The 25,373-nt window shown below is 37.9% G+C and overlaps 1 protein-coding gene across 2 annotated transcripts in view; it reads left to right on the forward strand.

The window, feature by feature from the left end:
* Window positions 1-25,373, forward strand: part of LOC124619243 (cadherin-99C) — a 627,922-nt gene that overhangs the window by 518,023 nt on the left and 84,526 nt on the right. For both annotated transcript variants that reach the window (XM_047145486.1, XM_047145488.1), the window contains exons 8-12: window positions 2,817-3,035; window positions 3,125-3,319; window positions 4,265-4,402; window positions 13,687-13,842; window positions 24,007-24,171. In XM_047145486.1, coding sequence (XP_047001442.1) covers window positions 2,817-3,035; window positions 3,125-3,319; window positions 4,265-4,402; window positions 13,687-13,842; window positions 24,007-24,171 — 873 coding nt within the window. The remainder of the gene's footprint in view (window positions 1-2,816; window positions 3,036-3,124; window positions 3,320-4,264; window positions 4,403-13,686; window positions 13,843-24,006; window positions 24,172-25,373) is intronic.

Raw genomic sequence — 25,373 nt, forward strand, 5'->3', positions numbered from 1 at the left:
GTACTACATTAGATGCTCAGCTGATGTCATTTAGTGTCATATGCAAAGTTTGATTTATGATACTCCCATAGAGATGGAGGAAGATCTGCTGGTGCGAGTTCTGGCCACTTCAATAGAAATTGAAGAGACACCGGGTAGGATGGTGAGCACGTGCCAGAACATGCTTCATAGGTACAATGTTTGTAACAACATCGGTGGTCACCACATCGAGCCACTATTGTAATGCATCAGTACAGTTCTGCATGTACAGTATGCTGGGTTCTTTTTTGTTTTGGAATAATATAAACACGTAATATTTAAGTGTTAATACAAACAAATGTGCATAAGTGACAAATGGATGTTTCATTATGTTTCCATTTGAATTGTTAGCTTATAATGGTACTGTGTCAACCCTAATCCAGGTCCTGAAGCTGGAGTCAATGAGTTAAACATCTGAACTGAAGCCATCATAGAACAGAAACAGTATGTTTCTGGACATGGGAACTTATTCAAAATTTTATTTAGTCATTCCTCTCTAGAAGTCCTAGAAGCTTATAATTGAAATTTATGAAACCCTTGTGTATTTTTGTTCATGTGTGTAATCAAACTATCCCCGTGTCAGTGTTGTGCTAAACAGGGCTAGGGCTTCTACCTCCCTATGCAGGGCCACAGGTTACCCCAGAATCTACATCCACATTCATACCTACACCTAGGTACGTACTCTTCAAGCCACTGTATGAGATATGGCAGAGGGTACCACGTACCACTGCTAGTCCTTTCCAGCGCTGCTCACAAATGGAGGAAGAAAATAAGATTGTCTATATGCCTCTGTACAGGCCCAATTTTTTTTTTTTACCTTGTCTTCATGGTCCTCATGCGAAATGTGTGTTGGTAGCAGTAAATCATTCTGAAGTTAGCTGCAAATACCTGTTCTCTAAATTTTCTCAGTAGTGTTTTGTGAAAAGAACATCTTCCCACCAGGGATTCCCATTTGCATTCACAAACCATCTTGTACCACTCAGGTCTTGACTGAATAGACTAGTAACAAATCTAGCATCGTGCTTCTGAATTGCTTTGATGTCTACCTGTAAATCGAACTGGTGAGGATCCCAAACACTTGAACAAGACTCAGAAATGGGTTGCACAAGTTTCCTATTAGTTCAGTGAATGAGTGCTCAAATGAGGGGTATAGAGAGCATGGAATGTATGAGATTTCTGACTTTATGACTTTATTACGAATAGTTACAATTTAAAAATACTTAGTCCTTTCCCACGGGATGAGAGCCGAAGGTGGGAGAGGGTTGGAAAAGTACACTCAGTTTCGAAGTTCCTCTATAAGTAAGTATGTTTAGAGCTTAGAAGTTCTATAACTTTTGACTGGTTGAAGATGAAGTGGCAAAAGTCTGTATCAAGTTAAAGGAAATGAAATGCTCTGCAACTTCATTTCAGACAATTTTTCTGAGAAATGTCCACAGGAGGCACTAGAAACAAATGTTCGACAAAAAGAGTGAGGTAAAATGATTTTTTTAAAGTCATTGATTTTCAACAAAACGTATCTCGAAAAGTGTTGGAAATTTGACAAATACGTATACAGAAATTTTATAGGAAATTTAATTAGTTACCATTTTTGTTTGGAACTTTTTTTTCTACAGTGCACCATTTCTGAGTTATGGGACAGAAACAAAAAAATTAAAAATGGGACCTTTGCTCCCCCCTTCCATCTTTGGTTCACCTTCAAGGGGTGCAGACTTTGAGGACATTTACCTCCTAATTATTTCAAATAAAGTCCTAGAGTCAGAAATTCCCTTATATTCCATGCACTGTATAATACATCCATTGACTAGACTGTGTATGTGAACTCCTTGTAGAAGAGCTAGACTTTCCCAAAGCCCTCCCAATAAACACAGTCTTACATATAAAGTCTGTGCCATATCAATTAATGTAAGTCCATCTGATGATGAAAATGTAATACTTCAAAAAACATTGTCCAAACTACATTGTAATAAATGTGACTGATTTCAGCAATTTGTAATTTCAAGTGATATTCATAATGGTCACAATTGAGCTTAATCCAAAACAATTGCCATTAAGGACTACTGTAATACTTCAAAAATCAGGTTTTCATTTAGTATATGAACATTTTTGTATTCCTTGTTTAATAATAATCAAGGTATTTTTTGCTTTATTCTTGGGGTATTTACTTTGTTGTTCCTTATTTTTGTATCTCATTTTTTTTTTTTTTTTACTAATGGATTGAAGGATTTTATGCTCATGAAAATGGTGTTAATGGACCTCAAACTTTAGACAGCAGCATGTTCTCCACATTAAGTAGAACTCTTTCTTCTGAACACAAGGTTACAGAGGGCTTATCGAAGAGAGGAACTCACTATGGTACTCACAATTGTTTTAAGTGAAAAGTGTCAAATTAAAGTAGTTACTTTAAACTGAATGTAAATTTTCATTTTAGTTTCGGTACAGCTATTACGGAGCAACCAAGAAATGCTCAGTCATTTAAGTTAGCACCTGTATTATTCAGAATGTAATAGATATACATAATGTGCCAACTTGGTATTAATATTTATCAGAAGTTTTGTTTAAACTGTGCTATTTCATCTGTGAAAGAATTCATTATTATTAATTTTAGTAATAATATAAAATTAATTTTTAAACTTCTTATGTCTTCATTACCCTCAATCATACTTATGAAATTCATTCTTTCTCTCACTTTTTATTTGACAGTTCATTTACATTTATTTGCACTGTTAGAGATGTTTTATGTCTCAAAGAAGCTATCTGTGTCCCTTGTTGGTATCCCAGAAACTTTTGTTCTTTTCTAGGTTTCAAGTGGAATCTTGGCTGGCATTCTCAGCATATCCCCAGAAAAGATTCAAGCTGTTGACATGGATTCCATAAATTCTCCTATTCATTATAGTTTTCTGAGTGGAATGCCATCGTCCTACAAGGATTATTTTGAAATAAACCCTCAGACAGGAGCTGTAAGGCAGATACAGCCTGTTGATACATCTGTTGCTAAAAAATTTGAGATAATTATAAAGGTGAGGTATAATTTAGAAAATTACAATTACAATAAAAGATATATACTTCCAAGTAAGTTATTGAAAATGCTATTGCCTTGTTCCATTAGGCAGAAGAAGAATCTGAACAACGCAGATTTGCAACTGCAAAACTGTTCATCACAGTCAAGCCAGTGGACAGCAACCCACCAAAAATCCAGGTCTCTGCAGCTGATGGATTTGTGGATGAAAATGCACCAATTGGAACTAAAGTTATTGATGCCAGTGGGAACCCAATTAAGCTTACAGTAACTGATGCTGATCTTGTACGTACTTTTGTCACAGAATTTGTAGCAATATGGTAAGGAAAGTTCTGGTAAATGTAAATAGTTTCCAGAATGAGATTTTCACTCTGCAGTGGAGTGTGCGCTGATATGAAATTTCCTGGCAGATTAAAACTGTGTGCCGGACCAAGACTCGAACAAAGGCTCAAGGCAAAGGTCCCAAGTTCAATTATCGGTCCAGCACGCAGTTTTAATCTGCCAGGAAGTTTCAAAATGTAAATACTTAGTAGTAATGGAGACCACTCACTGAATAGTAGAAGTGTTGAGTTGTTGACAAGCACTTGAAAAAGAAAATGAAAACTTCTTAGATTTTGGATAAATCCATTAATGAGCATGCACAACCAAGCACATATGCCCCCCTCCCCTCCTCCACACACGCACACACACACACACACACACACACACACACACACACACACAAACTACCTGCACAGCTACATTATGCTGTCTGACTGTATGTTCAGCCAGCTCAATGTAGCTGGACACGTGTGTGTGTGTGTGTGTGTGTGTGTGTGTGTGTGTGTGTGTGTGTGTGTGTGTGTGTGCATGTGGGTGGGTGGGTGGGTGGGTGCGTGGGTGCGTGGGTGGGTGGTCGGTACGCTCGCTTGTGTATGTGTACTCGAGCTCATTATTTCCTCCAAAACCTGGCAAGCCTTTTTCTATTTCTTTTTCTTTTTTTCCCTTTTTGTGCATCTGTTGATGGCTCAATGCTCCTGCTGTTTGGTGAGTGGTCTCTTTTACTCTGAAAGTATAAACTTTGAAAATGCTGTAATACAATGCTCACAAAACTGAAAGGACAGAAGTGTTAATTCTTTATGTGAAAGTGGTTTTTCTCCTAGTTGCTGTGGAATCTTGAAAGTTAATTTTGAAATGCTTAAGTTTATATGTACATATGCTACCCATTTTCAAGATTTATGATTGTTGCAGGGTCCTGATGATCCAAAACCAACATATGCATTCGAACTGACAACAAACTTCTTTAAAGTTGACAACAGTGGCATACTGGTGGTCAATGAAGAAACACTTGACAGGGATCCGCCGAGCCCAGGGAAGTTCAGATTTCAGGTATGTGAATGAACCTGTAAAGCTGTTCTCATGCACTGACTGATGGGCACAGAGATCTGAGGAAGCAACCTTCGACCAGCACATCAGCTGCAGCACAATGAGGAATAGTGTGGATAAGTAGGTCTTGCCCCCCTTGTGCATTGCATGTATGCTCAATGCAATGCAGTGAGCATATGTCCTCTCTGTGGATAGTGTAATATTTTTTCCAAGGAGCTGTAGATAGTGCCTACAACAACCCAGGAACTATTTACTCAACTAGAACACAGCAGACTAAACTCAGAAATGATATTTAATAATGACTAGTACAGTGGTAATGTGCACTGAATTGATTTGTTGCTAAGGTAGATATTGAACCCCCCACCCACTTATTAGTTAATCAGTTTCTGTAGCTGAATGGTTGTGTGATGGATGCCATGCAAAGTATTCAGGTTGAGTTCCTGGTACTGCCAAGGATTTTTCCTTGGTGGGTGGAGTGGTGCAGGGCGCACTCAGCTGTAGATGATGTTAACTGATGAGCCAGTTAATTCAGAAGTAGCACCTCCAAGGTTCAAAAAGTATGCAAAACAGCCTGGAGAGTGGTTTGAAGGCAAACAGTTAACCTATAAATCTAAACTCAAATGTATTCTTCAATAGCACGCTTATTGCAAACAGTGTCATTTTCATCCCACCAAACAGGATAATTTCTTTCAATAAGTTTGCCCAAAATTGCAAGTTATCGTTATCGTGGTTGTAAGTATTCCGTATACACCATAAAGATCTCTCCCTCAGGAAATTTCTCCAAATCTAAATTATTATTAAATTGTCTTCCCTGTTTACAACCCTCCACAAGTGACCAGTAAACCATTAGTAGCAATAGGCAGCAATATATCTCCTTAGTTGTTCCAAGAACTCAATAGAATCATCATAATCCTGCATCACAGAACTGTTCATATAAATATTAATTAATCTCCTTAAAGCAACACATCTTCAATCTCATCATCATTAACAGCATCATCACTCTCAGCTTCATTGTTCACTGACAAAATTTCTTGTGCTCTAGTGCATCATCAGTCTCAGCCATTAGCACTTCAGTACTAACTGAATCATTCCATTCCAGTGACATCTTGCAATAACTCATCACTACACTGAATATCACAGTTACCATTTTCACTTTATCATTCCTTTGAGTACTATTTATAGCCCAACCATAAAACTTTGTTCAGTGACATCCTCCTACTCAGTGCTTATCATAGATTGAGTGTTATTCCTTCTCACATCGGCACTTATCAAAGCACATGCACTGACAGTTTTCTCTTGTGTATCATGCAAATAGTGAATATTCACTGAATACGGCATATCCATGTAACATGTCATTGACATGTAATCATCATTCGACGGTTTCACAATACAACACTACTACGAATGGTAAGACTGGTATCGTCGAATCAAGTGAATGTGAATGATGTGTTCCTTTGAAGAACAAGTTGACATGCTTCTCATTTACAGAGAATGCCATGAAATTCAGTGAGAGCTAGAGACTTATTGCAGCACTGCATTGATACCAATGGTCTCACTTTGAACACCTTCTGTAAATGGACATTCACTCCACCATAGTGACCTTCGTTGACCTTCAGAGACCTTACTGTTACATATCATTGGGTTTGTCTTGATAGCTGCTATCAGAAAATAAGCACCAAACTATAGCATCCCACGTATAAAAACAAAGTTGACCTTCACATCTCTGAAGTGACTGTGACCTCACCTAGCAACAAAAAACCAACGTCATTTTATGGCCCTGTTGTCCCATGCAACTTTTTTCCCACCAAATTTTCAGCTCCTATCATTCTTTTGGAGTTATTCTTGGTGGCAGTAGTTAGTGACTCACACTGTATACAAACTGATGAAGAAGATTAGAGTGTCTCAGATCAATAAAGGAGAAAAAGGACCCACTCCCAATATTGGAAATATACCAAATATCGTATACATGTGAAAAAGCCTGTTGGAATGCGCAGATGATCCATCAGTACAAAACAATTTGAAGATAAACAGTGTTGATGGTGGAGACAGATGGAGAAATAAACCATGGCACAGCACATGCTGTGTGAGAGTGACCATATAATAAAATTCATTGACATGCAGATTCACCCATCCCTTTTTGCAAGGAAGCCATTGAAATTCAGAAACACGTCAATAGTTTTGACAAATAAGAAGCAGCCTCAAGATGAATAATTACTGGAATCCTGTACTGCAGCAGTCAACTGTTGCATATAACATGGGAAGAACCGTAGTGGTAATGTTACTTCCAGAAATGGCGGGTGGATCTTTGACAACACCAGCCACTTGTGCTAGCCAAATGTCAGAAAAATCATTAAACAAATGCCCACCCAAGACTTTGAGATGAAAAACAACAGGCAATAACTTACCATAGTTCTCTGCCCTATGGTTGCCTAAAAGTTCTTGCAGACACTTATGAAAGGCAACCATGCCACTCTTTCAAGATCACTCGACAAATCAAGAATGTCTTCATCAAACATTGATTCCCTAATGTTGAAACCTACAAATGTTCCTATCTTTATTTTTCCTTCTCTGATTCTTAGAAACTTCTTTGCAAGCACAGAATCCTTGTGAAGTTTTCTCCAAGGCTTTCACTAAATTTTTGACGAGATGCAGTTTAATATGAAGAGGAGGTAGTTACACATTTTTGGGGTCAATAAGAATGTTCATTATGATCTTATGCATGGATAGCAATTCATTCTGAGTAGGCCATTTCTCCCATAATAGTGTTTTTTTCTGTCTCTGCTGTCACTCTTGCATAGAAGATAGCAGTGCTTCATATATACTAGCAACACGTGAGGAAGTGCTGCAATTACTCTGAAACCTCCAAATGTATATCATATGTATTTCTCATACTGGATAAGTATATCTTCTTCAGATTAGCTCTACAAGCAATCAGAAAAGAAGAAAATTTGTACTCATTATGAGAAACTCTGCTTTCAATCTAACTTTGCTGGAATCTACAAAAGAAATACCACCTTATGTACGCCAAAGTCATGGGTGAGTGCCTCCACTATGGTCACAGTATGTTAACAAAAAAAAGTGTCATCTTCCTTGGAGAAATACTGAGTAAAACAGCATGGTGGTCATGATAAACATTGCAGAAGAGAAAATTCTAGCCTTTTAATCGTGACAGCCTATTGATTTGACAAATTTAAATTATGAATTATGTCATTAGGGCCCCTTGAGACAGAAAGTGTGGCTCATTTGATTCACAGTGGCCTCAGAATGTTGGATCGGCCTGCATATCTCCTTTGCTGTGTTCTGTGAGTTCATCATTATATTTTTCACCACTCACTGTCACATTCTCAGGAGGTAATGATATTGAAAATTCTCCACTGTGACGAACAGCCCTAAGAACAAATGGTTAGTTAGGATGTTGCTCAGTTTTCCTTGTTCTTGACATCATTCAATCTATCTTTGCCAAAGTAAAATAACAGCTGGTTGTGGTCCATTGGCTCTTCAAAATCTGCCAACTGGAATGGACATGTGATACACTGTTTTTAATTACCCCGTTAGGAGTGCAGCCAATGACAAACAGCATACATAGGGCATGAGAAAGGGGGGGGGGGGCAACTCTTGTCCTGGTTGCCAAGCATACTCTACAAGAGTATTAAGTTTCCATTTTGCACTCCACAAATACAACAAAAAATTGTGATATTTATGCGGATTAATGTTAGCATGTTTTCTTCTGATTTAGCACAAACCATAAACTTTCACACATTTGGAACAACAAAATCATGTAAGACAGTTGTCACAATGCTGAAATGCAGTTTGATTCTGTATGTTTGAAGATGAGTCATTTACAATGCTGCCAAACCACCTTTATTTCCTGGAGTTAAATTTCTGAATTTTTCATTTGTTCAAACATCATGTTCTGCCAACTCCATCATGGAATGGGTCAAATTAGATATTAACAGACAGAACTGACCACTGGTGGCTACTTTTGTAAACTGTGCTAACAACAAATTATGACAAGTGCTGATGTACAAACACTGATAAGTAATTCCCATCACTTCCAGATTACTTCAGGTGTGTGTTTTAGGAGAACCATAGCTGTGTTGATAGAAGTGATTCCTTCTCTTGCCATACCACTCAGCTCCTGTTACTATCTAATACTTCAAATGAAGCATTTTAACTTCATTGAGACCCATATTAGCTGTCTACACACTGGAAACATCAGGATATGTCTGATAGAAGTATTAAAATAAGGCAGCATTTATGTTCCTAAGGCCAAATATACTGAAAAATTTTAGAAGGAGTTGCTAATGAGCTATTCCTGTATTTCATTTTTTATATATGCGTAGTTCAATTTCTTGATTGATGTTCACTGGAAACATTTGCAGACTTTTGCCCCCGAATATAAACTTCACTCTGAGCCCTAGAGGAGGATGTGTTGTCTATATGGAAATTATTTCTACTTCTAGTATTGTGGCTGTGAATAGTTGAGTTCATCCTAAAACCACTCTTCTCATTAACCACAAATACCATCAGGGAGTACATATAGTGGCATGTGAGTGTAAGAATACTTAGGTGCCTGCAGAAGCTTCAGCAAATTGTTCAAAAACTTTTTTCACCTTAGTACAAGTGCTCCAGATAACTGTGCCGTAGGACAGAACTGAGTTAATGTATGCTGGATTTGGAAATGGGGAAAGTGTGGAAGTCACCTAGAATCCCAGATCAGCAGAGATTTATCGGGCAGGACAGTCTTTCCTTCTCAAGCCATCCAGTAAAGGGTTCTGGGAATCTTTTCCAAACTCTCCCCATTTTTTAAACCTCATCAGTCTGTTTCCTTCGCCTCTTCCTTTCCCTTCAACCCTTCTGATAGAAGGAGGAGGCAGTGCCTCTGAAAGCTTGCAAATTTCTATTCCTGATGCCACTCGGTGAGTAGATATGTTACCCATCCTATAACATTTTGAGTTTTTGGAAGATTAATTGTTAAGGTGATGGCTGTGCATTCTGTTGTTAAGATATGATTCCATCAATGCAAGGCGAAGACATTTAATGCATTACCATTTTAGTTTCCATAGCAGAATTTTTTATCTATACCACCGAAGGCCTTGAAAAGATCACATGAAATGCCTACAGGGTGATTTTTATTGTTTAATTCCACTAGAGGAGAGTTTGTGAGATCATATGCAGTTTACACAGTAGAGATGCCTTTATAGAAGCTAAACTGAGCTACAGTTAAAAGTCATAAAGTTATTCTGTAATTCTTTTGTGTCTTTGTTCTCAGAAAGTCGGTTCAGTATTGTATTCTTAGGTACTTTCTCAAAAATTTGTGTGAACACAGGAAGGAGTAAGATTACTCCATAATTAGAGGTCAGTTTCTTATTTCCACTTTTGTATGTTGATGTTCCTTCTGCATACTTCAGTCTTTCTTGACTCATCAACTGATTCAAAAAGTAACTCGCAGGTGGTGCTCCCAAGTCAGCAGGAGATTTTAGTACTATGGCTGAGATAGCATCATAGCCAGAAGAGTACTAACATCTGATAGTGGAATTTGCATTACCTGTCAAAGTCAATATATTATATCTGCTTTTGATGGACAATATTTTGTTCCTGTGTTTTCAGCTACTGTTAGGAACAATTCACTGAATTATGTAGCCAATGATTTTAATTTCATATTCTCTGTTGCTGCTAGTGCCCTCAGAAAGATCGATATAATTTGCATTACTGAGTTCATTCTTTTTGTGCCTAATAATGGTACAAATTGTCCTTGCCTTGCTCTCGGAATTTTCATTTTCTGCATAGCACTTGGTTTCTGCCTTTTTGAGGACTACATTGCTCGTAGTGCATTTTTAAGGCGTGATTAGAGCTAATCTTTTCCATTAAATAACATTCTCTCTTTGTAGCACAAGATATTTTGATCTCAGATGTTAGCCACCCTCTGTCTCAACTTCCACTGTAAATGTCCCTGGATCATTGTAAAGGAGAACTGGATTCATAAAGGTGTTATAATATTTGTAGTAAATAGTTAAATTACTCATCTACTGTATGTTCTTGGTTAACTTCTTTACATTTTTTCATCTTGTAAATTCTAACAGAAACTAGTGTAGCTGACATATTTTGTTTTTCCCTTCATAGCTAAACCAATTATTTCATTAAAGACAGATAGAGTTAGGAAACAATCAGCAGTTGTTGTGCTATGCCCTCCTATTCTTATTGGGAATGTTACTGTGGGAATCAAACTGAAGCTGGTCAGCAGTAACTCTAGATGCCCTCAATCAGAACTTTCAGAGTCGAAACATATATTGGGATCTCCGCATGCAGCATTTTCCCACTTACAAGGGGAGGCCGCCAATTGTGAAATTCAGATTCGATTCATATTGCGCATAATAAAAGCTCATGGCCAGAGGTATAATGTGGCAAAGCACCAAGATGCACTTCTCAGCCGTTGTCGAGAAAATTGACAGTTAAAAGAAACCGTTGCGGTGAAATACTCTCTACGATGAGTAATTCTCTACAGCGTCGTGGCGCAGCGGTAAGCGCTCGGGTTCGTAATCAGAAGGTTGCCGGATCGAATCTCGCGCCATGCAATTTTTTTTAATTAGTTTTTTGTAATTCAAATATATATATATATATATATATATATATATATATATATATATATATATATATATATATATATATAAAAAGTATTAATGAATTGCTTATGCATGTTGGTGAAGGCGGATCGCTCTCCAATTGTACCGCCTCCATTTTTCCGTTTTTTTTTAACAGGGTGTACCAAAGCTCTCCCGTCCGCACTGATTTTCGACAATGTTATAAGTTGCGCTAGGGACCGCATCTACCTTCTTTCGAAGTTAGCAGGCAACTACGCTGTTATGCGGCGGCTCGTTTCGGCCCATTCAGCATCTGTCATTCAAGTGTAACGAGCGAGTAACGGAGTCTATATTTCATACCTGCCACAGCAAATTTGTGTTCGTGGGGTCTCTATTCTAATTCGAACGTTTGACTTACGCTATACGTATTCGTTTCGGAATATCGTTTCTACGTCTATACGTTAACTATACGTGGTTAACATCATGAAGACAATTAATAACATTTGTGAAATACAGCTTTGTTTGCGGAAAACATAATGATGTCCAAAGTCGTCAGTTTTTCCACGACAAACGGCTTTCAACAACTTATTATATGCATAATTGTTGCAACTGATTGCCGGGAATTATATATTTGAATTATAAAAAACAAATACTAAAAAAAAGGGTTACATAGCGCGAGATTCGATCCGGCGACCTTCAGATTACGAACCCGAGCGCTTACCGCTGCGCCACGACGCTGTAGAGAATTATTAATCGTAGTGAGTATTTCACGGCAACGGTTTCTTTTAACTGTCGATTTTCTCGACAACGGGTGAGAAGTGCATCTTGGTGCTTTGCCACATTACACCTCTGGCCATGAGCTTTTATTATGCGCAGTATGAATCGAATCTGAATTTCACAATTGGCGGCCTCCCCATGTTAGTGGGAATGAGTCATATTAATACTCCCTTCTACTTGATTAATGAAGTTTAGAACTTTTCCTGTTGGTGGCATATAGACTGTCAGAAGTGCTACCTTGTATGTTTCAAAGTCTTTTAGTGAAGTATGACACTGAAGCAGATGGTCTCTGCAGTATATACTAATGTCTTTGGCCTTGGACTTTAGTCCACTTTTTGTGTGTATTGTTACTCTCATTTTCCTTTACCTTATGCCTACAGTAATGCATAGCACATCTGTAGAAGTACCTTTAAGTCTGTCATACCTTGTGTTAAAAAAAAAGAAGCTCTGTTTTCGCATTGTACAAGCTTTTTATGTTTTGGTGAGAAAGTCCAAATGTATTATGGCTGTTGAATTTTGTACTGTCCAAATTAATATTATTTGTAATTCTGTTTATTATTTCAACTGTGCCTATGGTGATCTGGCAGCTCTGTATTTTAGAAACATTTACCATAAAAAAGACCTAGTGAAAATATTGGGAACCACAGGGATTGAATGGGTACTGTCCTTGTTACACTGGATGGTTCTGAAAATTAATTGTTCAAGTAACCTTTTACAGAAACATTAACGTTCAGATGTAGACCACACCACATGTGGTATGACCTTGTGAGAAGCGATGTGTGGTAATTTTCAATAATAATAATAATAACAATAATAATAATAATTGCAGTTGTAACCATCTACACAGATTCATCTAAAATATCCACAATAACCTTGAATGAAAATCATTTGAGTAAAAATACAATTTTTACATATGTTTTTATGTTACTACATATGTGTATATCGTGTAAATAATATTCAAGGTATACATATAAAAAAATGTTATTGTATGTGAAGTTTTACTGGATTGTGTTCTTTAGTAACACAGTGTATCATGTTTTTCAGTGAGAAATGAGAATTTAGTACTGACAAGTTTCGTTACACATGTCACAAGAAAACTGAGCCCAATAGCCAAAAACTGATCTCATTTTCAAATTCAGCACCCATGACTTAGCAAAGAACACCATTCAATTCTTTTTAGCAAATATGTTGTTGATCAGTGTAATTAGAAAGCTAGGACTTCAATGGAAATTTCAATAAGTGAAAACTGGAATTGTAGATGTATAGGCTCCTGCTGATAGTCAGTTAACATGTAAGTTTTCTAAGCATAAAACTGTGTCGGGTTGTAAAATAACTGTTGCCGAGTTAGTTACTTTACAGTATGAGGCAGTTCTGCACCCAGAAAACTTTTGCGTTGGATTTCTTCAGCATATCTGATATTTGCACTTTGTGTGTTTAAATAAGTAAATAATGATCTTGAGTGTCTTGAAAAGTATAGTTGCTGCTTATGATATAGGGGAGATGCACGACAAAAAGACTATTGGGAAGTGAGCTTTCAGCCAACAAGACCTTTGTCAAAAATAGACAACACACACACACACACACACACACACACACACACACACACACACACACATATGTGACCAGAGTCTCTGGCAGCTGAAGCCAGACCAGCTGCCAGAGACTGTGGTCATGTCTGTGTGACTGGCATTTGTGTGTGTGTGTGTGTGTGTGTGTGTGTGTGTGTGCGTGTGTGTGTATTTTCAGCAAAGGCCTTGTTGGCCTTTTTTTGTTGTGCCTATCTGGGATTCAGCATCTCTGCTATTGGTGAATAGAACTATCCTTTTCATAATATTGTCACATTCCATCCTGGATTTTCCATTGTTTGATATTGAATGTTATTGATACATTTAGAGCTTACAAATAACTTAAAGTGGAACTATGTTACAGGTTGTTGCTCGGGAGATGACCGGAGGTAATGGTGCTGCTAGTCGCCCACTCACCCTCACCGTCACCTTGAACGATGTGAATGACAATGCGCCACGGCTGCCAGCGATAGCCCCCATCACCATACAGGCCGGAGAAGGGAAGCGCCTTGTGTATACTGTAGGTTGCAATGGGTTTTTATCAGTATCCATTCTTCTCAGATTTTATAATCATAATGTGATCACACAGTGATGTGTAGGCTCTAAATGACAATTTAACACAATGTTTGTATCCCATCCAAGAGTACTTAGTATCTTAGATAATGAAATGACATATTTGTTAAAACTCAGAGAAATAGTATCAGTGGCAATTGAGAGATTTATACCGAATAAATTAATAAGCGATAAAACTGATCTTCCATGGTACACAAAAGAGGTCAGCAAACTGTTGCAGAAGCAATGAAAAAGCATCTTACAAAGCAAGCAAAATCTCCAAGACTGGTAATGTTTCACAGGAACTTCAAATCTGAAATGGAATTGGGAGTGTGAGATGCTTTCAATAGCTTTTACTGTGAAACTCCATCTGGAAATCTGGTAGAAAATCCCAAGAGACCAGTTACAAGATACAATCAATATTCTCACTGTGCACTAACAATGGCAACGTTACCAATGAAAGTGCCACTAAAGTTCTGTGGTTACAGTTTTCTGAAATTCCTTCACCAAAGAAATTGAAGTAAATAATACAGAATTCAAATCAAGAACAGCTGCAAACATGAGAAACTTAGAAGTTGATATCCTCAGTGTAGTGAAGTAACTTAAATCATTTAATAAAGGCAAGGGAACCTCCCCATCGCACCCCCCCTCAGATTTAGTTATAAGTTGGCACAGTGGGTAGGCCTTGAAAAACTGAACACAAATCAATTGAGAAAACAGGAAGAAGTTGTGTGGAACTATGAAAAAACTAAGCAAAATATACAAACTGAGTAGTCCATGTGCAAGATAGGCAACATCTAGGAGAGTCCGAGTTCAGGAGCGCCGTGGTCCCGTGGTTAGCGTGAGCAACTGCGGAACGACAGGTTCTTGGTTCAAATCTTCCCTAGAGTGAAAAGTTTACTTTCTTTATTTTTGCAAAGTTATGATCTGTCCATTTGTTCATTGACGTCTCTGTTCAGTGTAATAAGTTTAGTGTCTGTGTTTTGCGACCGCACCGCAAAACCTTGTGATTAGTAGCCGAAAGGACATGCCTGTCCAATGGAAACCGAAAACATTTGATTGCAAGGTCATAGGTCAACCGATTCCTCCACAGGAAAACACATCTGATATATTCTATATGACACTGGTGACGGCATGTGCGTCACATGACAGGAATATGTTGTCGACCCACCTAACTTGTACACTTGGTGAATGGGTAAAAAGATTCTTCTACCTTGCCCAATTTAGGTTTTCTTCACTCCCAAAAAAGTGTGAAAACATAAGAGTTTGCCACATTAACTGCAACAGTTTCACAGTCGCACAGTTTTGTCTGTGCTCTGTCAAAACATATGTTTTTAACGTTTTCAAATTTTTCCGTGTGTAGACCATCAAATCCTGCATATGTCCAAGCAAATCTGAACATGTCCTGGAATTTTGGAGAGCATTGTTGATTATATATGAGTGCCTGAACTTTGATAATTGTCTGAAAATAAAAAATTAAAATTTTCTCCCGAGGGAAGACTTGAACCAAGGACCTATCGGTCCGCAGCTGCACACGCTAACCACGGGACCACGGCACTCTTGGGTACACACCCACCTGGATGTTGCCTATCTTACACATGGACTACTCAGTTTGTATATTTTGCTTATTTTTTCATAGTTCCACACAACTTCTTTCTGTTTTCTCGATTGATCTGTGTTCAGTTTTTCAAGACCTATCCACTGTACCAACTTATAACTAATTCTGAGGGGGGTGCGATGGGGAGGTTCCCTTGTTAGCAACCATATACAACTGCTTACTAGATGGAAGATCTGTACCTAAAGACTGAATGTCGCACAGTTCACACCAATACTCAAGATAGGAAATAGGAGTTACCCGCTGAATTACAGACCCATATCACTGATGTTGATTTGCAGTAGGATTTTGGAACATGTACTGTGTTTGAACGTTATGAATTACCTCAAAGAAAATGATCTGTTGGCACATAATCAGCACATATTAAGAAAATATTGTTCTTGTGAAACAAAACTGCTGTGTCATCCGACAAGACACAGCCAGGGCAAAAGCATGACAGGTGCAAAGATGCAAACTGGTGTCATTGCCAAAGAGACTCGCCACTTGTGCAAGTTCCACCAATGCTACTGGTGTCACTGAGAATGGAGTTATCGACTTCGCCCCAGCCAATGGGCAGCTGAGTACAGTCTGCCAATGACCGGACAACAAAAGACAGAAGCCTACTTGGAAAATAGAAGAGCAGCTCTAGATCATCATCGGCTGACTTGGACGGGGAACGTCATTTAGTGAACTCTTAGAAGTGAACAGACAATTGTAATTGCATTTGCTATGTCCTGTGAAATTACCTATGATTATTTGCACTTAGTCATTGAGGACCTTTTTTGCGTTATATTGCAAGCAGTGCTGTATGAGTTTGTTACTAATTTGTTGGAGTGTTGTAGAACCTTTATTCTCCTATGCTATTACCTGACATTGGGATCTAGCTGTGTAATAGTGGCAAGGGGAAATTGTTTTAGCAATGTACCGCACCAGAAGCCATTTCATGAACTCACCAACTCTGCCTCCACAGCAGTGGCGATGAGGCCTTTACACAACTGGTGATGAGGGTTTGCAAAAACTTTTTGTGCATCTTCATGATTTTGCAGTTTAAAGACTGTTCCATAAAAGTTTGGGCATGCAGCTGCACAAATTCAGCTTCTTCTAATATTTCAGCTGAATACCATCCAGCTATCTTCAGAGTGAGCCAAGGTGACTAACACTCTAGCTTTCCTACCATATGTGGGAAACCTTTCATCAAAAATAGGACAGATCCACAGTAAACACGAAGTGAAAGTGATTTTTCGCCCTCCACCAAAGACTGCAGCACTCCTGGGTTCTGTTAAAGATGATTTGGTGCTTCAGAAGCCTGGGGTTTATAAGATCCCCAGACAGATGACACGTACAGTCGAGGAGAGATGCACTGCAGGCACACCCGTCTCGTACAACCTAATGAATCTGCGGTGGCCGAGCACTGTATTGCCACTGGGCACTCTATGGTGTACGATAACGTCGAAATTTTAGCCTCGACTTCATATTTCTGGGACTCAGTAGTGAAAGATGCAACTGAAATTCAGTTGGTGATGTGTTTAATTAATAGAGAGAGCAGCTTCAGCTTGGACAAGTCATGGAATCTAGGAATTTCTGAAATTAAATCACAAAGATGTCACAATGGTGCAGCTCTCTGTGCGACATCGATATCACCATGTTGATCGACTGTGCAGCCATAGATTTAATTTACGTGCATATTTTACACCTCTTTGCCACCTATCAATGTCTCTGGTGCCTCATGTATCTTTGGCCACATACGCAGTGGTTCGGTCCTCGAGTTTAAAAGGACAGAGCAAGTGCTGGAGCGTTAGTCACCTTGGCTCACTCTGAAGATGGATGGATGGTATTCAGCCGATATGTTAGAAGAAGAAGCTGAATTTATGTGGCTGCACATCTGAAATTTTATGGAATTTTATGCTCTTTATTTGCAGAAAATAATGAGTACTATTGACAGGGGATGTCATATGGATTCTATATTTCTGGATTTTCAGAATGCTTTCGATTCATTCCTCACAAGCAGTTTCCAATCAAACTGCTTGTTTATGGAGTCTCAGTTGTGCAACTGGGTTCATGATTTCCTGTCAGAAAGGTCACTCTTCATAGTACCTGATGCGAAGTGACTGAGTAAAACAGAAGTGATATCTGGCATTCCCAATGGAAGTGTTATATGCTCTCTGCTGTCCTTAATCTGCAGGGTGTCCAAAAATGCAGTGCCCAAATTAACAGAGGTGATGATGCACACAAAAACAAATATAATTTGTAAAGTAACCATCTTGGAAACACATATTGTTAGAGTAAAGATTATCCACGAGGTTATTGTCTGTGATTGAGGATAAAATGGAGTTAAATGTTTTTCACTCTGTTCTTGTTCTGATAACTATTACATTACAATAAATACTCTAAATGAGCAACATTAACCTCTGTGCTGGAAAATGCATGGCATGTTCTGTATTTGTGTAGGTACAGCAAGAATTTTTGCAACCGATTCCGCCTCTGAGTCAACTGAGCTTACATGTAGCCCCAGAGAATGAAGTTGAATACAGTGAGATGGTAGAGCACTTGCCCGCAAAAGGCAAAGGACTCTAGTTCGAGTTTTGGTCCGACACACAGTTTTAATCTGCCAGGAAGTTTCATACTAGCACACACTCCGCTGCAGAGTGAAAATCTCATTCTGGAAATATCTCCCAGGCTGTGGCTAAGCCATATCTCTGCAATATCCTTTCTTTCAGAAGTGCTAGTTCTGCAAGGTTTGCAGGAGAGCTTTTGTAAAGTTGCCAGGAAGTTTCATATCAGCACACACTCCACTGCAGAGTGAAAATCTCATCCTGGAAATATCCTCCAGGCTGTGGCTAAGCCATGTCTCCGCAATATCCTTTCTTTCAGGAGTGCTAGTTCTGCAAGATTCACAACAGAGCTTTTGTAAAGTTTGAAAGGTAGGAGACGAGGTACTGGCAGAAGTAAAGCTGTGAAGATGGGGCGTGAGTCGTGCTTGGGTAGCTCAGATGGTAGAGCACTTGCCCACGAAAGGCAAAGGTCTCAAGTTTGAGTTTCAGTCCGGCACACAGTTTTAATCTGCCATGAAGTTTCATATCAGCGCACACTCCACTGCAGAGTGAAAATCTAATTCTGGATATTCCAAATTGTGTTTCCTGATAGCACGATTATCAAAAAATCCAGTTACACAACAATAATTTGTCATATATAATTACTTATGGATGTGGCCCTTACTTACAGAATCTCCTGGGTGACAAACTCAGGGAAAGTGGATTCTTTTGTGTCATAAGATGAGAGTTTAAACAAAATTGTCTAAAAGGAATACATGGATTTGGTTGTTTGCCTCTAAGGTGAACAAAATCTGTCTGTATATACAAGAAATTCAACATCTGTATTTTTGAATTCTGCCACATCTTCCATCTACAGTCATGTTTCCTGGTAGTTCTGAATGGTTTGAATATGTCACGTAAGAGTAGAATTGAAATTTCAGTGAATGGACCAAATGTGAATTTAAAGATGTTTCATGATTTGCAAGCATTTATAATCAGTGAAGAAGATAATCAACCACAAATGTTTCGTTGTGGCATTTGCTGACATCATGTAGTGCATGGAGCTTTGAAAACTGATCATGATAAAAGTGACTGAGTGTTCATGAATTTCTTGGGTGATCTGGTACACATCCGTTGATTTTATTACCATGAATTATTGTAGAAACATTGTTTGCACATTTAATTTCCTTCATATTTTATACAAGGTATTGGAGAGGATTGCGATTTTTAATCTTGTATGCCAATTTCATGTGTTTTTGCACACATTTTGAGGCATTTTAACATTTTACTCCATTCTGCATTTTCGTCAATTTTGCGTTTTTTAAGTGTAGACCACACGGAAACATAAAATAGGATTTCACTGTACATGGAAAACAATAGCCTTATTTTCAGAAATGAGTGCACATGTATTTTGCAAAGCCTGTCTCTAAAAATTGCTGAGAAGAGTCCTTTGAAATTAGAGATAATCAGAGGTGACTCATGTTTATCACCCAAAGTTATACAGAGCTCCATTTGGAGAAATTCTTGAGTGACAATTGCAATGTAGGAATTTGTATCAAAAAACATATAACTCCATCAACAGCTGATGTAGTGAAGAGAGAACACTTTAAATTCTGTGAATATTCTGAAAAACAATTGAAACAATTCATGCTGAGAACAACAAACTTGATGAATTTTTGGTGAATTTACTGCAAAGTATGAACCATGCTTCATCAAGTTCGTGGAGAAGCTGTTACTCATATATTATGGAAATGGTGGAGTTGAAGGCAGCTTTTCTGTTAACAAAGAAGTTTTAGATGAAAACTTAGAAGAAGATACAGATGTTGCAGAAAGAAGCGTTCACAATGCAGTACAATTGTTAGGTGGTTTACAACTAAATGGGGGCATCACAAAATCAGTGATACTAGCTGTGAAAAATGCTTTATCAAGAAGAGTAGAAGCTGTGGAAAAGAAGAAATCTTATGAAAATGAAGTGAGCAACCCTAAAAGAAAAACAGTTCAAGAAATAAAAGATTTCAAAAATAAAAAAGAATGATTATAGGAAAGACAAAAGAAGAAGCTGAAGTTTTAGATGTTGAAATTTCAAGTTTACTTAGGAAAGTTAAACACTGAATCTTTTACTGTGAAATTTAACATTTGACATAAATTTTTTGCCTTCAAAATTGTTATTATTACATTCAGCTTTCATTTCAACCAGCTTTCATACTCATAAAAAAGTGTTTTTTTTTTCATTGTACCACACTTAGTTTTGAGAGGCCATGAATGTAACTAAAGAGATAATGAAAAAGTCATGAAAAGGTGATGAGTTAGATCCACTGTTAATCGGTAGACACCCTGTCATAGGATGATATGAATGAAGCAGCTGTTCATGCACCACATTCATATTAAACTATGATGAATACTGAGCACAGCAACAATTGCTTGCATGCTTGTCACTGGATTGTTCTTAAAATGTAACAGCACTTCTTTCCCAGTGTTAGATGTACACATCATCCAAGGTCTGCCTGCATTAGCCCTGCTTACCATCAATGAGCTGGTAATTCCCAGTCGAGTGCAGTTTACAATATATGTGCTGTATTGTGGACATCCGTGTGTTGGGAAATGTTTGCGATACATCACCGGGCTCTTTGACAAACGCCTTCAGCCACACTGTAAACAAAGTGCTTGTCTCACAGTTCTCCCTATGTGTAGTGATCCATGTTGAAACTGCAACTGCCATGCAGGCACTAGTACTACCCGCCATTTACTGACTCAGTGTTGAAATAGCATTTGATGTAACAATGTTAAACACAGTGACTTTTATCTGCTCACTCATATGCTATCTAAGCATGCTCAGTGCTCACACAATATGGGGTTTCAGCATATGATTGCTTTACGAAATATGTTTGTTTTTTCTTGTGTATCATCCATGTTAGTTTGGGCACTGAATTTTTGTGACACCCTGTGTGTAAACAATTTAGGAGACTATCTGAGTATCCCTCTTAGACTGTTTGCAGGTGATGCTGTTGTTTATTCTCTAGTAAATTCATCAGAACAAAATCAATTGCAAAATGATTTAGGCGAGATATCTGTGTGGAACAAAAAGTAGCTGTTGAGTCTAAATAAAAAATGTGTGAGGTCATCCACATGAGTAGCAAAAGGAAGCCATTAAATTTTGGTTCAAAAGGCTATCAGTACAATTAAATACTTAGGAATTACAGCTACAAACAACTTAAACTGGAACAATCATATATAAAAAGTCATGGCCAAAGCAAACCAAGGATGGCTTTTTAATGGAAGAACACATAGAAGATGCAACAAATCTACTAGAGAGACAGCATAGGCTTGTTGTTTTATTTCACCTAGTTTCCTCAAGTAATTTAAATAAATGCAGCACTGTCTCAGATTTTCAGAAATGCTGGAAAACGTCATATTGGCTGGACTGTCTTGTTATTCGCCTGCAGTCTAAATCTGGATAATTGAGATCAGAGAAAGATGGGGAAGTAGTACATTGGGCCATGTTGAGGAAGTACTCAATGGTTCTGGATTATTGTATTCAGTTCTATAGAGTTTGTGGAAAGAGGTACCACCTATTTGCACTCATACATCAAAGAACTGTTTGACAGACAAGAGAATACTGATCAGTATGCATAGTTTCTTTGGTAAATAGCATCACAAGCTCACCACTCATTCAATTTATTATATACAGTCACCTTAAATATTGCAGGGATAATGAAGAAAGGCACAATGCACAGTTTGTGAGCAAGATTGGTATTATGGGTAGCAAAAAACACTTCTAGATGAAGCAGATTTGATTATGGAATATTCATTTGTGAAATTGTGGATTACTGTTATGGATCAGCTGTGCCGAATTCACCATATAAGGCTCCACAAAATTGAAGGCCAGAAGAGATGAGAATTGAATTTTTTAAAGATTTGAGACACTATGTTGCTCTGCCATAACAAAACTGGACTTGATATGCAAGACTGCTACATGATACAGGGTGACATAAATAGTCAGAATCATGTATCAGTATCATTTATTTGAGAATTGATTGGTTACACAAGATGTCCTACTAGATCTGTGAGATATGCAAGTGCAAACATCTCACTGAGGCTCTCCTATTGTACGGTTACAAACCTGATTTCTGTGTTCTGCTCCACACTGCCTCTTCGGCAGCATACCAGTCTGTAGCCATGAAACTGAAAAACTTAATGAATGCTAGATGCTTAATAATGTATTAATAATGTATACAACACCAGAATTTTGATTTCACTTTTTCACATATTTATTATTCTTAACGCCGTATTGTTAGAACAATGATCAGTTTCTTAAATATGTAAGATAAACAGCACTTGACTCAGGTTGTCTCTCAGAAACAAATGAGAGTTCAGTGGCAGAATGCATCGAACTAGTTATAATGCCTAAGCACAGTTTTTAGAAAGACTACCCATAAATCAAAAGTAGCGCTGCGGTGAATTACAACAACCAATTATTTCAGTGACAATGGTGGTCCAACCTTCCCATTATTTACAACACAGTTCTGTCAAAATATTCACAAACTTGCATTAGCACTATCACTCATAAGTTATTAGGCAATGACAGTACCACATTTTCTTCTGGATGCCAATATGCATACTTTCTTTTAGATGTTAGTGTATTCACATTCAGGTGGGTACTCTTTTGTCATATGTGGTGCCTATGAGCTTTCAGACCATGGACTCTCACAAAGGTGTTAACATGTTCACATTTGAGTGCTGATGTACTTAGATGTTACACAGTTACTTGCCAGTAGCAGACTGACTATTTTATGTGATATCGACTATTTAAAGACTGGTGTATGAACAAATTGTTATTTTGGAAATCACACAATCATTTGAAAAACTGCTACATTAAATTTTGCTACTCAGGACATACTATATGTATTAACAATACTATTTATGAAATATGTGGTGGTCTAGGAATTTAGAAAAGTTTACAAAACCATTTTATGCATCCACATTGGGAATGTCCTATTTACAAGTGCAGGTGCTATATTGAAGATAATTGGAAATTATTCCAAAATTGTAATTAATAGCTTGATGAATTAATGAATTCTGCCATCTTGTGGATAAAAATTTGGTGAATGAAAGTATAACAGAAAATATCAGAATTTGACAGGCACAGAGGCAATATCTATGATGGAAAATATAGAAACTTCTGAACTCTTCTGTTAATTATCTTGTAAGTTAATTAATGTCACAGAATTTGAATTATGTTACTGGAAAGTCAGAATGCTAGTTTTCGTGATTGAGTGGTATCACTAAACCCATAAATATGTATTAGCTCACACACCATTTGCTAATTCACTGAAGTAAAAAATTCAGCTTGATTAGCAATACTTTCATGAAAACTGATACAAAGGAAGAATCAGCACAGTAACATCAATAACCTGAACAATGAACCTAAGTGAAATTCAGTCTAGATATCATTCTGAAATATTTATGTACATGGCACATGTAAACTATGTAAGAGAAGAAAGTAATATTATCAGGGGTTGAAATCATAACAGATGGAGTAATTCCAGCATGCTATGTCTCAATATTTAAAAGAGACTTTTTTATAATTGGTAAGAGCGCTATAAGCATTTCACAATCACACTTCACCTTTTCACTGAGGGACTTCCAAAATCTCACAGAACACAAATGCTTACATGTTGCACTTGGTGGTGCACTGCAATAGTTTCCTCAGTCACCAGTCTTATTGGAAACTGGAAAATCAGAGGAATATAACTAATGTGTTCTGTTCACTATTTGCTATATATACTTTTTGAATGATGGCAGAGCCCTTTATTGCTGGTAGCTTATAATAAATGTGTAAGATGACATATTATCTATCAATCCCATTATAAAAAAATCTAATATCCACTCACACATATGTTAATTCTAGTCACAGACAATTATATTTGTACTCAGAAGAAATAAATCACAAAAATTAGTAATATTTGTCAATAATTCCTTCCAGGCTACATTATTTTATGAATTTCAGGTTGTTGCAACAGACGATGACCTTGGTGAGAATGCTGAAATTTCATACAGCATATATCATGTCTCCAACAATGGAAGGCAGAAATTCAAAATAGAACCAAAAACAGGTGAAATATTTACCATTGGAAAACTGATAGCTGGAGAACAGTACAGCATAACAGTCCAGGTACACCCTAAACTTCTGCATGTTCATTGGTAGCTAGCTGATGGTATTACAGAGTGTGATGCAATGACATATAGACAATTTACTAAAGCCAACCATCATCATTCTTTTGATTTTCTTTAGAATGACTCTAATAAAATTTGATGTGTTCTTACTTAACTGTGCTAAAGTAGAAGAATTGTTGACCATGAGCGGAATAGAAATGTACCTAGTAGAATAGTTCATGATGGGAGGCACTCTCCATGATACCTAGTCAAAGTGTAGGGGTATAGAGAGACAAATAGTGAATGAAATTTGCTTTGATGTCAAGAGAGCAAAGTGTGAAGCACACAACAAATACTGTAGCAGAAAATTATCTCTCAGAAAACCCAAAGATAAAAACTAGATTATGAAAAGGATAGATTTCTATTCACCATTAAAATGACTTGTTGAATTGTAGACAGGCATGATGAAAAGACTGTAACATATAAGCTTTTGTCCAAAGCCTTCTCCATAAAAGAGAAACACACACATATTTTCACAAAAACAAGCACACCTTGCACACACATGACCACTGCCACACTGCCCAGACTGTAACAGAAAAGTGTTGAATGGGAGCAGTAATCCAGAGCAGGATAGAGAAGAGGAAGAAGAGAGATTGGTGCTGCCTGGCAGAACATGCAAGGTCTAGAGGTGATAGGACAGGGCCAACAGGCACAGTGTCAGGAGACTGTGGTAGAGGGATAGGAGGGGGAAAAATTGAGGATTGGAAAGGAGATGAGCTGAGAAGGGAAAAAACTGATGGATGTGCTGGCAGAGAGCACAGCAGGGAGGTGAATTGTGGGGAGGTGACAGGGCAGTGGGGGGCAGAAACTGTTGGCTGGAGGGTATGGAGACAGTAGATTACTGTAGGTTGAGGCTGGAATGACTTCAGGAGTGGAGAATGTGTTGTAAAGATTACTCCCATCCGCACAGTACAAAAAACCTGGTGGTGGAGGGGACGATCTAGCTGGCTCAGGTTTTGAAGCAGCCATTGAAATCCAGTACGTTATTTACAGCCTGCATGTTATACCACTTTACTCTTGGCCACAGTTTGGCTGTAGCTATTCTTCCTTGTAGACAGCTAATTGCTAGTCATACCAATATAAAATGCTGAACAGTGTTTGCAGCAGAGCTGGTATATAACATGCATGCTTTCACAGGTGGCCTGTCCTGTGATGCAGTAG

Source organism: Schistocerca americana, chromosome 6 (assembly GCF_021461395.2).
Source record: "Schistocerca americana isolate TAMUIC-IGC-003095 chromosome 6, iqSchAmer2.1, whole genome shotgun sequence".
NCBI lineage: Eukaryota > Metazoa > Arthropoda > Insecta > Orthoptera > Acrididae > Schistocerca > Schistocerca americana.